Consider the following 14160-nt stretch of genomic DNA (forward strand, 5'->3'; position numbering starts at 1 on the left):
GGACTGAGGGATGAAAGTGTGAGTGTGGGTGTGGGAGCTGCTGATGATGCTAACTGGCCCCAAGCCTAAACCGAGTGGTGGGGCGTAAAGTTTTTTAATTTTAATGGCCATTTAAAAGGTTGTGCAGGCAAATGCCTGGCACCGGCCCCGGCCCCGGCCCTGGCCCCTGAGCGCTGCCAAACGAGTGCTGCCCAAAGAGTTGTGCAGGTGCGGGGCGGGGCGGGGCGCAAAGGAAAGCTGCTGAGAGAGGTGAATCCTTGGACTATCCTCTGTGGCCCTGACCAGGCTGCAAACTGATCATTACTCTCAGCTAAACCGTTCGGATGCACGTTGCACATTTGGGGCCAACTCATTTGGACTTTACTCAGCCCTCAGCCCACCCCCACCCCTTCCCACACCCATTCGCATTTCATGGGAAAAGCTTTCAGCTGGAGAGGGCCTCAAAAGATGGGATGATGCTGCCAAAGTGCCTGCAAGTGGCTAAGAAAACAAGCTGCAGCCAACAGCCGAAAACTGAGCGGAGAAACGGCCAAAAGAGCGTGAGGGCGTGAGGCGAGAGGCGTGACAAGGGGAGTGGAAGAAACGTTCAAGACAACTTTTGGGGCTGAACTGGACTCCGGTCCACTGGCTGCTACAGTGGCACTCTACCAGCAGCAGACGCTCCTCCACTCTTTCTTCTGGACTCCGGACTGCTGGGGCAAGGCAGGCAACAATTTGTTGACTAAGCCAAATAGAATGCGCCCAAAAACCAGACAGACAGCCAGCAGGCAGCAAGGCAGCAGCCAGCACTTTGTTCTCTCAACTTGAACTACTGTGTGTTGTGTGTGTGTGTGCATTAGTATGTGTATGGGTATAAATCCCTGTCAGCCAGTGAAAACCGCATTGAACCGCACTGAACCGCAGGCCGCACATCAATTCAAATAAATAATCCAACAGCATGAAATTGGCCGACGGCATAAAAACTTTTCAGCTGCTTAGGCATTCGTTGATAGGGGGTAGGGGGCCTCTGTGGCATGAGGCGGCACACACCAAATGCTGTCCCTCAGCTAAATGGCTGCTAAAAAAAATATTGCCCTTTAACCCGCCGCCGCCGCCGTCCCATCACCCAGCTCCCAGCTCAGCATTTCCATTTTCATATCCATCTCAATCTCCATCAGCTCCGGCGGTTTTCATCTCCGGCACGCATGCGAGTTAAAGCGCGCGCACTTCCTGCCCGGATTCGAGCTGGCCACGGACCGCAGCTTTTTGGTTTTTCGGTCGCATTTACCCAAATGCCCTTCCCCTCTCATTCCTCTCTCTCTACAGCTCACGCTGTATGTGTGTGTCTACATTTTGCATCTTGAATAATTAACGGAGCCCCAAAACCCAAAAAGCGACCCAAGATTCAATCAACGCACTGAGCGTTTTTCCTGCCAAAATCTACACTTATTATATTTCCATTTCCACTTCCACTGCCATATAGGCCCACAAAATATGTCGCCCAGAGAGCGAGAGAGCGACAGAGCGGCAGAGCGGCAGAGCGGCAGAGCGAGAGGCTGCTGAATAAGTAAATGTATTAGAAAATAAAATTTCCCTCGACGCTAATGACAACTAATTTGTTGGAGCCCCGAACAGGCCCAGGCCCGAGGCAAAAGCGAGAAAAATCAAAAAAACACATACACATACGCATATAGCTGTGGTACATCTATTATATATGTATGTGTGTATAAATAAGCAAGATGTTGGCCCTGGGGGGGCAGGCAGGCAGCAGAGTCCGAGGCTATTAAAAATGGCGCGCAAAAACGCTAAAATTGTTACGACAACGATGAAGACGACAACAGGGCCCATACACCACACAGAACACACACACAAGGCACAAGCAGAGAGCGAGAGAAAGCGGTAAAGAGAAGAGAAAGTAGCGTCAGACAATAAACTTAATAAATAAGTCAATTAATTTCCCTGTGCGCTTCTGATATGCCAGCAGAAGGAGCCCAAAGGAGGCAGCATCACTGGGGAGCATCAGGACGGGCAACAGGAGCAGCAGCAGCAGCAGCAGCAACAGCATCAAGTGCCAGTCACTTGGCCTAAAAGCCTTCCATATCCTCCTGTGGGTGTGTGTGTGTGTGTGTGTGTGTGTGTGTGTGTGTGTGAGCCAGTTCAATTAACTTTGTCTGTCCTAAGAAAATGTATGCGAAACCCGTTTAATAGTCGTTGCCTGTTGGCTTTGACTCAGAGGCCATTGGTGGTGCTGCTGCTGCTGCTGTTACGGCAATGGCTGCCACTGCCACTGCCACTGGTGCAGCCAAGGTAACGGTAACTTTATTACTGACACTGCACTGAGCGAAATTGCCAGCACAAAAGCAACAACGCCTTTTTGCAACAATATTTTGGCGAGAATTTCAATTGCAGCTGCAGCAAAGTGTCGAGAGCCACCCAACCTGCCCCTGCCCCTCTCCTATGCTCTGCTCTGTTCTGTTCTCTTGGCCCTGCTCTGACGCAATTTATTGTGCAAATAACTGATGCGCCCCGCTCGCTGGCTCCTCTGCCTCTTTACACCTTATGTTCCTCGAAATGTGTACTAACACGAAGGAAAGGTTGGCTGCTGGGGCACTGCAACAACTGTACAGTAGATACCCTTACCCAGCCCAGCTCAATACCCGCAAGAGTCTGCTCCGAAGATATTGGCCAGATAAATGATAAGGCCCACCAGCACAAGATGTACTCTTGGCGAGGCATTGCCTGTGGATGTCTTCGCATAATATTCGCATTTAAGTAGAGTATTAAATGCAGCCCTTTGTTAGTTGTGAACTCCTCGAGCCAAATTATAATAACCTTTTCAGGGGGTAAAGCATTCAAAAGGAAGGAACTGTGGCACCCAAGTCAGGGGCTGGTGGTGTGGGGGGGACTGCAGCATTTGGCAACATAAACAAATTATTTGATGACTTTTACGCGCTTCGCTTCGCTTCGTCTCGCACATTGCACCATCATCATCGCTTTGCGCCTCCATTCCGAGGAGTCCTCCTGGCTGCTGAGTCCTGGCTCCTCTTATCCTGCGGTTGATGTTGCCTTTGCTTTTCGGTGGATTTTCGTAGCGATTCGGCATGGTTGGGTCGATTGCATGGCCGGCCACTAAGTAAACTTTTATGACAGCCATAAAATAGGCAAAAAAAAAGGGGGCGCGCCCCATACACCCATACACCCATGCACCCATACGTATGTACATAATATGCGAATGGCATAAAACCAAAGAATAAGAATACGATGGAGCCGGATCAGCTTAAAATATTATAAAGCAGAAGGACACGCGCAGGGTGGGATGGGCACTCTCATCGTGTGCCAGGGGGCGGTAGGGGGGGGGAGGGCATTTTTATGCAGCTGCTGTGACATTTTTATGCTAAGCAGTCGCCAAATTATGAAAATTCATAAAAAGCCAAATGTTATGGCATACTTTCAGACAGACAGACAGACAGACAGGGATAGATGCACCCATGGTGGCTAGGTGGCTAGGTGGCTAGGAGGCTAGGAGGCTAGAGGAGGGAGCAGTACGAGCCAGGGCTGGAGTGAGTTTTTGGCAATTTCAGCTTGAGGTTTTTTGGCCAGACGAGAGACTCTCCCTGCTCCAGCTACAGCTCCCTGCTTCAGCTCCCTGCTCCAGCTACAGCTCCCTGCTCCCAGCTAAGCTGTGCTCCCTTCTGTCCCTCTCTGGTTTATCGCTTGCCAACTAAACTCGTTTTGCGCTGACTCGTTTATCATCTCGCTGCGGGGCGACGGCGACATCAGGCAGAAAGAACAGCAACAGAAACTAGCGAGAGCGAAAGCAAAAGTCGATTAACAGAGAGATGAAAGATGAAGGATGTGGGAGGTAGGAGGTAGGAGGTAGTAGGTGGGGATGCAACAAGAGTGATGGGCCACCAATATGCGAGTAGTTGGAGCAAACAAAGTTTTAGCTGGAGCCCAAACTCCTACTCGTATGTGGATGCTTTGGATATTTGGACATATTTCCCCTTATTTATCACACTATAGTTTAATACCTGCTGATAACTAAATCAAACCTAAGGGAATGTCCATGAATAAACCAAACGAAACAGCTACTGGCTCATGGCACGTGGCAAGTCCATGAAGCAAAGTGAAATGTTGAGCATTTTCGGAGAGGCCTTCAACAGACACACACATCATGATGGCTCTAATGAGATGATAATGATGCTGTCCAGCTCGAAACAGAGCAAGGGAGAGAGCTAGAAGTTGGTGAAAGTTAGAGGTAGAGGCAGAGGTAGAGGTAGCGGCAGAGGTAGAGGTAGCAGCGGTAGATTCAACCCAAATCATAGAAAACTTTCCCTCAAAACTTGCCACTTAATTTGTACAGGGGCATCGGGCCATTGGGGGGGCCTGGGGTGGGGTCATTGATAACTATTTTCTGCACCGCATAATGTGCACAATTTGTTACGCATGCTCGACTGGCTACGCCCAGCTGCCAGAGCCGCCGCCCACCCACCAAACACGACTGACACAAGAGGCGCACCGCACCGCACCCTAAACCACCGTCCACAATCCCCACTCAACCTACATAAGCCGCCGTTGCCCGCCCCTGCGGTTGCCCACTGAAGTATCAAAAATCTGTTTGAAGTTAAATTCGCCAGGGTAAACACACACACACACACAGATACAGACACAACACAGAACAGGGCAGGAGTGTGGCAGAAGTTCCAGAACCGAACCGAACTGAACCGAACCGAATGGAACCCATCTCCTCCTTGCTCTCACACGACAGGAGAAAAGGGTTGTCAGGGTTTGCTGCTATTGCGTTTTATTTGGAAAATTTCCTGTGTCTACTTTCGGTTTTATAATTAATTTTAAAAAGCTTTTAATGGCTGGCACGCGTTGTGCCTAGCTAGGCCAAGCCAAAACAGTTCTAACCTATACCCATACCCAGTCCCTACCCAGTCCCTACCCAGTCCCTTCCCAGTCCCTACCTTACCCTAACCTACCCTAGTCCCCAGCTGGACTCCGTACCGAAAAACCCTCCAGATGAAAGTCCGCTTAACATGAGTGGTGGGTGGAGGGTGGTGTGTGGTGGGTGGTGGGTGGAACGGTTAGTAGGCAGGATGAGCGAGGACAGCCAGCTCAAGTGCTCCTAATTGACTTGCCAATGTGAAGGAGGATTGGCCAGACTTGCCAGCAGCTGGATAATCATCAGGGGAAAGGGGTGACTGTCCCACGACAGTGCTGTCGCCAAAGCAAGCATCGCGATACTTGCTGCCTATCGTTGCACGTGCAACACAAACAAATCCACAAGAAATTCAACTGCTTCAACAGAAAACTCGTCTGTTGAGGGGGCTGTCTTAATCTGCGCACAATTTTATTTGATTTTATCTTTACCAATTAATGGGCGCAATAATTTACTTTATTTTTGTTTAATAGTTTCAACTTGAAGTGATGCCCACATTTATTCGCTAGCTCATTCTGCTTCAACAAATAAATGGCTACATTGCCAGAGAAATAGAAAAAAGCAATTCTATAATTTTCTATTTTTTCTGTTAAATCAAAATACATTTAAAACAGAAATATGAAACGAAGAAAATATTTTCCATTTTGAGTGTATATTTGGAGTAACATTTTAAAATTTGTTGTTGAATGTTTGAAGCTGCTGCTGTGGGTGCTGCTGCCCTGCTTCTGTTGCTGTTGCTGTTTCTGTTGCTTCGATGAACATTTTTCGGGCCACTTTCAAGTCACCAACAATTTGAGTGACGCCCGCGGCTGTCAAACTTTTAATAGCCAAAAACGGGGAGCAGCAGCAGCAACAACAACTGAAAGTAGGAAAAAGCTGAAGTACAGTGATTGAGAGGGGGGGGGCAGGGTGGCGTAGGGAAGCGAAAATTCAAAACGTGCGACACGTGCGCTGGGCTCGGGGTCTCGTCTCCCTCCCACCGCCGGATCTTCTGGGGTGTTCTGGCAAAATGCATAAAATTTAAAGCACACGCACATGGGTGGGTGGGGCAGGATCGGGCAGGCAGCATGTTGCGGGGCTGGCTGGATGGGTGGAGGGGGTGGGCAAGGTCAAGGCTCTAGCAACTGCTACAAAGTAATTCGTTTCCGCTTCATTACTTCCACCGCCTCGCACTCGGAAAGCACTCAGAGGACGAAGCACCCATCCCACCCATCCACCCCTCCCATCCGACACACACACCCCGGCCAAAATAAAAGTAAAGTAAAGTAAAGTAAAAGTAAAGTAAAGCAAAGTCAAGTAACAGGCAGAAACAGAATACAGTCGAGTAAAACAAAATAAAATGAAATAAAACAAATCGACACTGGTAAATAAAATGCGCAATTGACAGGCGTAAAAGGAAATGGCAACAGCCGCAGCAGCCTCTCGCACACACACACACACACAGAGACAGATACAGATACAGATAGAGGGATGCAGACACAGACAGAGATACAAAGATACAGAAACCAAAACAGACGCAGATACAGATACAGAGACGGAGACTGAGACTGGCATCCGCCTCTGACTCGCTCTCTTCGCTTCGTCGCCTTGCCACCTCACCTGCCAACCTGCCAACCTGCCTTTGCCAAATGTTTATAGGCAAATACAAACAAGCAAATATGCACAGCGAATAAGAGGGAGAGAGAGGTGGAAAGACAAATATATGTACTGAAAGGGGAGCTAGCGTAATGGCGGCTAATTAACGCATCCATCGACTTGAACTTGTTGAGTGACTTCCAAATAATTATCCACAAGAATTAAAATACGACAGCAACGGCTCTAAGTGCGCCGAAGTTAAACCAATTTGTTGTGGTTCCTTGGAATATTCTTTTTGTATGAATTTAACGTTCCTTAAGATCGAAAATTTCCTACTGCTACGCTGCCAGTGCCCCCTACCATTGTGCCACTGTGAATATTCCTTCGAAAAGCATTCGAAAATTCACACAACTCCAAAATGGATAGATGGATAGGGTACGTTAAAGTCGTTGCCTTGAGATCCCCCCATTGATCCATTGCATTCCCCGCCTTGTACCCCCCCCCTGCACTCAGCACTCTTCGCTCTTCACTCGCCACAGAGCTTTGTCGCTCCACTTTGCCAGCGGCCATAATAAACAATGCGATGGCTTCGATGGAAGAATTTAATTAAAAGCAGTTTCACTTACTGCTGACACACTTGCTGCCACAGCCACTGCCACAGCCACAGCCACTGCCACTGCCACAGCCAATGCTTGGGGGCGGAACCAAAGAGAACCAAGGAAAATTGTGGGGCAAATTGTGAGATTTATTTGTGCAAGAAAACAAACAGTGTTGGATTACAGCGAGCTGAGCTCCAGTGAACCAGCCAGTGCGGAAACTAAAGAACCAATTATTCAGTCTTCACTGTGGAACAACTGAAGCTGCAACAGCAACTGAAACTGAAACTAAAGCTGCAACTGAAGCCAGTGAAATCAGTGCTGGGGAAAACCAATTAGAACAGGCAGAAGCTTAGCTTCTAAACTTTTCCCCTTTTGCTGAGAATATTTTCTGCTTTTATGCGAAGTTTTCGAGCTGTTGTCTGCCGTTAACTCCAATGTGTTAAGCAGCTGCTTCTCAAACGGGGTTTTTTGGTCACCATTCAATGAGTGCAGATCATTGAAACGAGCCACAGCCACATCCGCAGAGAGAGAGAGAGCAGTGTTTGTGTGCCACAGATTTGTACAAATACTCGTAATCACAGCCCCCCCACAACCACACGCCACCGAAGAGTATTTACCAAGCAGCATGAATCCTACGCGCATGTGGCCTTACCTATGCTCAGATCTATGCTCTTATGTGCCAGCATCGATATATCCTTTTGCTGGACTCCATCTGCGTGCAAACTATAAAAACCAGAAGCTCAATTATCAAAAAAGGCTACGTGTGTGTTTGCTTTGCCATTGTCTGCCGTCTGCCCCTCGGTGTGTGTGTGTGTGTCTCGGTCTCCTGCTCATTGTCGCCTCCGACTTGCCAGTCGATATCAAAATCGAACTGGAACTGAAGCTGAAGCTGGAGCTGGGTGCTTGCCATCTGAAAGCTTTGTCCCTTTGGGTTTTTGTGTGTGCGCTCGCCTTTGACTGTGCAAATAGATAAATTTATTTATTTTATGCCCTGCTGCCTGTCCCGTGGCTGCTGCTGCTGCTGCTGCTGCAAAAACCGCACACAAACAATTGCGATAGCATAGAAATTTACTTTCTATTCTCCCTCTAAAATAAACCAAAAAACCCACAAAAAAATATAGGCAAACAGGAGGGAGTGCGGGTGCGAGTGGGAGGCCAGACAGCAGCCGGCGGACTTTAAATGCCTTTATGCTCACAATATACATAAATTGAACATTTTCGAGCTGCCACAGCCACAGCCACACGAAGAAAGCAAACAGAATAGGAAGAGAGAGAGAGGGGTAGACACTTTCGCTGAATTGGAAATCGCTTACACAATACTCAAAAAACCAAATGGTGGTAGGGATAGGGTTTGGCATGGGCTAGGGGAAGAGGAAGCGGAATATGTATAAATTTTGGCAAGAAAATATTAAAAAAATTCCACAATGAAGCCCAAAGAAAGTGAATGGCAGCAATTCAAAGCAAACTTTCCATGATTAAGCCATAAATAATTCGACAAATGTTACATTTGTTTTCCAAGAAGGATTTCACTCTCTCTATTTCCATGTACAGTAATCTATATACTCCTCGTACATATGTACCTATATATATAGACCTATATAGGTATGTCTTTGAGCCACATTTAGTCGAGCCTTAATCGATTGCGGAAACTTTTGGCGCCATCCGAAAAAGGACAGCGACAACAGCAATGAAAATGAAAAAGAAAAACCAAAATAAAGAAAAGTCAAGTAAAGTAAAGAAACACACACACACACAAAATACGTAGAATAGATGACATGAACAGACTCTGTGTTGCTTCATTTTTTTTTTTTATGTGTATATACACTTATGCTCAATACCCAAAAATACATTATAAATTATAGTTCAGCTGCAGGCAGCCAGGCAGCTAGGCAGCCAGGCAGCTGGAAGCCATCTCCGCCGCTTACGCCTCGTATACGCAATGCGCCCAATGACAATGGCAACAGGAAGGCAAAAGAAAATCCTGTATAAAAATGCTGCCATACCATTCACGTGTATCAGCCTCTGTGTGTGTGTGTGTGTGTGTGTGTGTGTGTGTGTGTGTGTGTGTGTGTGTGTGTGTGTGTGTGTGTGTGTGTGGAGCATTCGTGCGTGTGTCTTTATATCGAAAAGTTTTTGCCACTTTCTTTAGCCAGAGCTCAACTTTTGTTATGCTCGCTTAGCCCCGGCTATGGGTCTCAGACTGGGACCTGGAATGGGGTCTGTGCCAGGCTATTTCTGTACATTGTATGTACATTTCTATGCTGCTTTCACTTGACTCTCACTTTCATGGCTCCTTCTTGCCACACATATTTTGCACTTGATGTCTGTGTGAGAGGCAGCAGAGGGAAGCGCAGGGCCCCTGTCCGGGGGGGGGGCCTGTGAGGTAAAGGTTCAGGTTTTAGTTTCAGCTGACGATTGAGTTTGTTTGCCTACTTTAAACACAAAAACCGATCGGGGAAGAAAAATGAATGTCTTTCTGCCTGTGTGTGTGTGTGTGTGTGTTTGGGTAGGGATGTCAGTTTCAGCCTTCAGCGGCTACTCTCCTCCTGCCACCCACCCACATGCTTTGTGTGTGCTTTGTGTGCTACAAATTGTTTGGCTTTGGTAGCAAATTCCCAGCGTTATTGTTAAGGTTTTTATGGAGTCTGTCCTGTCCTGTCCTGCCCGAGATGCCCGTGGAGAGATAGACTCGAAAACTAATTTCTGGCACACAAAAATATTGTTATAGGACCCTACTCCACTCCATTCCAGCGCTTATGGACTGAGCAGATTAAGAGAACAATAAACGAGTATATACATACATATACATACATACATACATATATGAACCGTTTCCCTTTTCCTTTTCTTTTGCAGGTAAATGGGGCCTGGGCATTGCCTGATGTTGTTTGTGATTTCTATATAGCCATGGATGTGATATGCTCTACTTCATCGATATTCAACTTAGTTGCCATCTCCATAGACAGGTAAGCCACCCACCCACACACCCACACACCCAGCCACCTATGCCCCACCCACCCACACTTATCCACTAGTTATTTAATTATTTAATTATTATTTTTGCACTCTCCACAGATACATCGCTGTGACGCAGCCAATAAAGTACGCCAAGCACAAAAACAGTCGCCGCGTTTGCCTTACGATACTGCTGGTGTGGGCCATATCGGCTGCCATCGGCTCGCCGATAGTTCTTGGGCTGAACAACACGCCGAATCGCGAGCCGGATGTGTGCGCCTTCTACAATGCCGACTTTATACTATACTCGTCGCTGAGCAGCTTCTACATACCTTGCATCATCATGGTGTTCCTCTACTGGAACATATTCAAGGTGACGAATCGCTCCACTCCGCAGGCAACAAAATCAATATCGCAGCCATATCGAATGAGGCTTTTAATTCCCAATCCAAATACTCGCCTCTCGAGCTCCCATTAGCTGTTGAACGCTGCTGAACGCTGTTCCCTTGCTGGCTTGTGGTAGCTAATCAAAATCGGATTTGCTACTGCTCTAAATACTCATTAATGCCTGGCCAGGCTTTGGCCCGTCCTGTCCTATCCCGTCCTGTCCCGTCCGGATTTTCCCGGCTGTAATACCCTGCTGACTCGTGCACAATTCACAGTTTACAATCCACCAAAGAACCGAACCGAACCGAATCGAATGGAATCGAATGGATGCATAGTTTACACACATTAGCTCTGTAGCATCCATCCACATGGAGACTGCAAGCGCAGCATATCCTGGATTAATTCTCCCACTCACCCACGCTCTCTCTATCTCTCTCTCTCTCTCTCTCTCTATCTGCGTCTCTGTTTGCGTCTCCCTTTTGTTACAGGCCCTGCGTAGTCGTGCCAGAAAACAGAGGGCGGCCCGTAAGCCGCACCTCTCGGAGCTGACGGGCGGCAGCGTCATCGAGAACATTGCCCAGACGAGACGACTGGCGGAGACGGCACTCGACAGCAGTCGCCATGCCAGCCGGATCATGCCGGACGAGCCAGCCACCAACACGGCCAGCGGTTCCAACGAGGAGGAGGACGAGAATGCCATCTCACCGGACATTGACGACTGTCATGTCATTGTGAACGACAAGTCCACCGAGTTCATGCTGGCGACCGTCGTCGAGGAGACCGGCAAGTGAGTAACCCCCCCTGCGCACCCAATGGGTGTCCAAAACAGATCCTACGGCTCCTTCTATGCCAGGCACCGGCACCAGCACCAGCCCCAGCCCCAGCCCCACTGGCCATGCTTTTGGCTTTGTTGCACAGTATAATTTTAGGGGGAAATCGGCAACCTGGCAACCTGATTTTTCACGTGCCACAAGCACGTAATAAAGCTGCACTCAGTGCTCCGGGCCATGCAGCCTGGAGAGTGGGCGGTCCTGTCCCTCGTCCACACACACAAAATTGTCAATCTAATTGCCAAAACTGCTCTGTCAGTGGGTCCCTCTCGGAACTGCTCTGATCAATTGTTTTGAAATAAGAGGAGCACTCAACTCTCTCACTCAGTCGTGCTCCGAAACCGAAACTGAATCTGAAACTGAATCTGAAACTCTGTCTGAGTTTCGATTTTGAGTCCGTGCCTGAGGCTGAGGCTGAGACGGAGACTCAGTCGGAACCCGCAGCCTGGCGTTAAACACAGTCAATTAGCATCCTGATGGCCTGCTTAATCCAATAAGGACATGAAATGAAACCATTAATGACCCGCCCGGATGCACAAAGAGGAATTGCGATGAGGTTGGGATTGGGTATTGGGTATTGGGCACAGACCACGCGACACACACCCACCTTATTGGCAACTTTCCACCCAATCGAGTAAAAAAAAAGAAGGCAAAGCCAAAGAAGATGTGAAAAATAAATCTGAATAATTCAATTAATGCGTCACTTAATTAAAACTCAATTTATGCCTTGCCTTTAATTGACGTTGCGCCCCCCAATTTCATCTTCTCGTCCTCTCATCGACATCGCCATCGTCGTCGTCGTCGTTGCTATCTTCGGTCTGCCTGCCTGCCTGCCTGCCTGCCTGCCTGCCTGTCTGTGCCATCGATTGATTGATTGTCCTGCCCGGATTGCATTGCATTTGACGCGCCCCAACGCCAATGCCATCCAACCACCGCCAATCATCATCTGGAACGAACGAACGATTGGAAATTAAATGGGAAATCCCCGCGTCACTTTGGCGTCCGTGTGGCAGCAGCGTTGTGGCTCAGATCAGCACACAGCCACAGCTGGTGGTTGCCGATCCGAATGGTAATCATGATTCTGGTTATGCAGCCTCAAACGTTGACGATGTCCTTGCAGGCGTGGGCGTGGCCACGGGCCCGGCCGGCATCGCCGCAGCGGTGAGCAGCGCCACGCCCCCAGACAGCCCCCTGCCCAGCGGCGCCACGCTGCAGCGTTCGAGTGTCAGCAGCAGGCGCAACACGGCCGAGGATTCTCCGAAGCGCGGCGAGCCAGCACTCAGGTCAGTGGCAGTCGATCACTCCAGGTATTTGCCATTGAACATATTTATTTTAGAGCTTCCCACCGCTTAGTTGAACCCCCCACCACATATACATACATATATATTTTCATCGCACCAGCATAAATTATATTTTTTGCAACACGTTTTCCGTACTTGTATGTCATCTGTTGACAATCCACCAACCCACGAGTCCCTTCCCTACGACGCCTTTTCGTTTTCTATTGGATCAAGGGAGATTTTTCACCCAGCAATCGTAGCTCATACCAGCCATCATAGCTCACTGTAGCCTGTAGCCCTGTAGGTTGCCATTCATTCACCACGTCCACTTTCCGTAGTTTCCTCCACTTTCTCCTGCACTTGAATTGCCGAAACATTGCCTGATGTGCGGTCACGTTACGTTCCGTTCCGTTCCGTTTCGTTTCGTTTTCTGTTCCGTTTTGCAGCGTCGCCATGAAACCATTGTCCTTTGTCCGTTACGGAGTGCAGGAGGCCATGACTTTGGCACGCAACGACTCAACGCTATCGACCACATCGAAAACGTCCTCGCGCAAGGATAAGAAAAACTCGCAGGCGTCAAGGTGAGTAACGCCGTCCGTCCTCCCTAATTAGAGTTATTAGTTCAGCTTTGAGTGTTGGTAATGTAACTCCCCCAACCCCTACACTTTCAGTGGACTCGGACTCTTTCTATATATATTTTCACTTTCTTTCTCTCCCTCTCGGTAAATGCAATTTACCATGGCTTATTATCCCTGCCACTTGCCGTTCGCTGCTTGCGTGCCATGCCTTGCCGTCTATGGGCGTAGATTCACGATATACAAGGTGCACAAGGCCTCGAAAAAGAAACGCGAAAAATCGTCGGCAAAAAGGAACGCAAGGCCACAAAAACATTGGCCATCGTTTTGGGTAAGTTCATGCGGAAGCCAATAACAGGCAAAGACAAGTGGGTAGAAAGCCGTTCTCTATTTATTTTTATTCCATCCATAACTGGCTGGGCCAAAAGGTGTCTTCCTGTTTTGCTGGCTGCCATTCTTCACCTGCAACATCATGGACGCCATGTGCGCCAAATTTAATAAAGACTGCCGACCGGGTCTCACGGCCTACATGATGACCACCTGGCTGGGCTACATCAACAGCTTTGTCAATCCGGTGATCTATACGATATTCAATCCAGAGTTTCGCAAGGCCTTCAAGAAGATCATGCATATGGGGTGATTGAAAACGTCAAGCAGAAGGACACCAGCAACAGCAGCAGCAACAACAGAAGCAGCAGCACTCACAACAAAAATAGCAATAGAAAGAAAGCAGAAACTGGACTAAACTGTATTTAATCGAAGGTGTAAGCAGTAGTTGGGGGTAGTAATGAAGCGATGGATGAATGGATGGATGAAGCGATGGATAAATGAATGTATGTTTGGAGCACAGTGCCAAATGCAAGATCGATCGATACTCGCCACTCAATTAGGCATATAAGTCTCGAGGCATAGGAATTCCCCAACCCTTCCCCTTTCGTTTCCTTTTCGTTTTGTAGTTACTGTAGGCACTAAGGCATTTGTACTCAAAGGTTCAGCTATCTATGTACATAGATTTGTATATACATTTTCCTAATT

The 14160-nt window shown here is 48.2% G+C and overlaps 1 protein-coding gene across 1 annotated transcript in view; it reads left to right on the plus strand.

Moving 5' to 3' along the window:
* LOC111078843 (dopamine D2-like receptor) overlaps window positions 1-13934 on the plus strand; it is a 34112-nt gene extending 20178 nt beyond the window's left edge. The window contains 8 exon segments of the mRNA XM_041594528.1: window positions 9955-10064; window positions 10174-10426; window positions 10929-11227; window positions 12284-12553; window positions 12997-13131; window positions 13357-13409; window positions 13412-13456; window positions 13554-13934. Coding sequence (XP_041450462.1) covers window positions 9955-10064; window positions 10174-10426; window positions 10929-11227; window positions 12284-12553; window positions 12997-13131; window positions 13357-13409; window positions 13412-13456; window positions 13554-13765 — 1377 coding nt within the window. The 3' untranslated portion in view covers window positions 13766-13934.
* Window positions 13935-14160: the final 226 nt, after the last annotated feature.

Source organism: Drosophila obscura, unplaced genomic scaffold (assembly GCF_018151105.1).
Source record: "Drosophila obscura isolate BZ-5 IFL unplaced genomic scaffold, ASM1815110v1 contig_29, whole genome shotgun sequence".
Lineage (NCBI taxonomy): Eukaryota > Metazoa > Arthropoda > Insecta > Diptera > Drosophilidae > Drosophila > Drosophila obscura.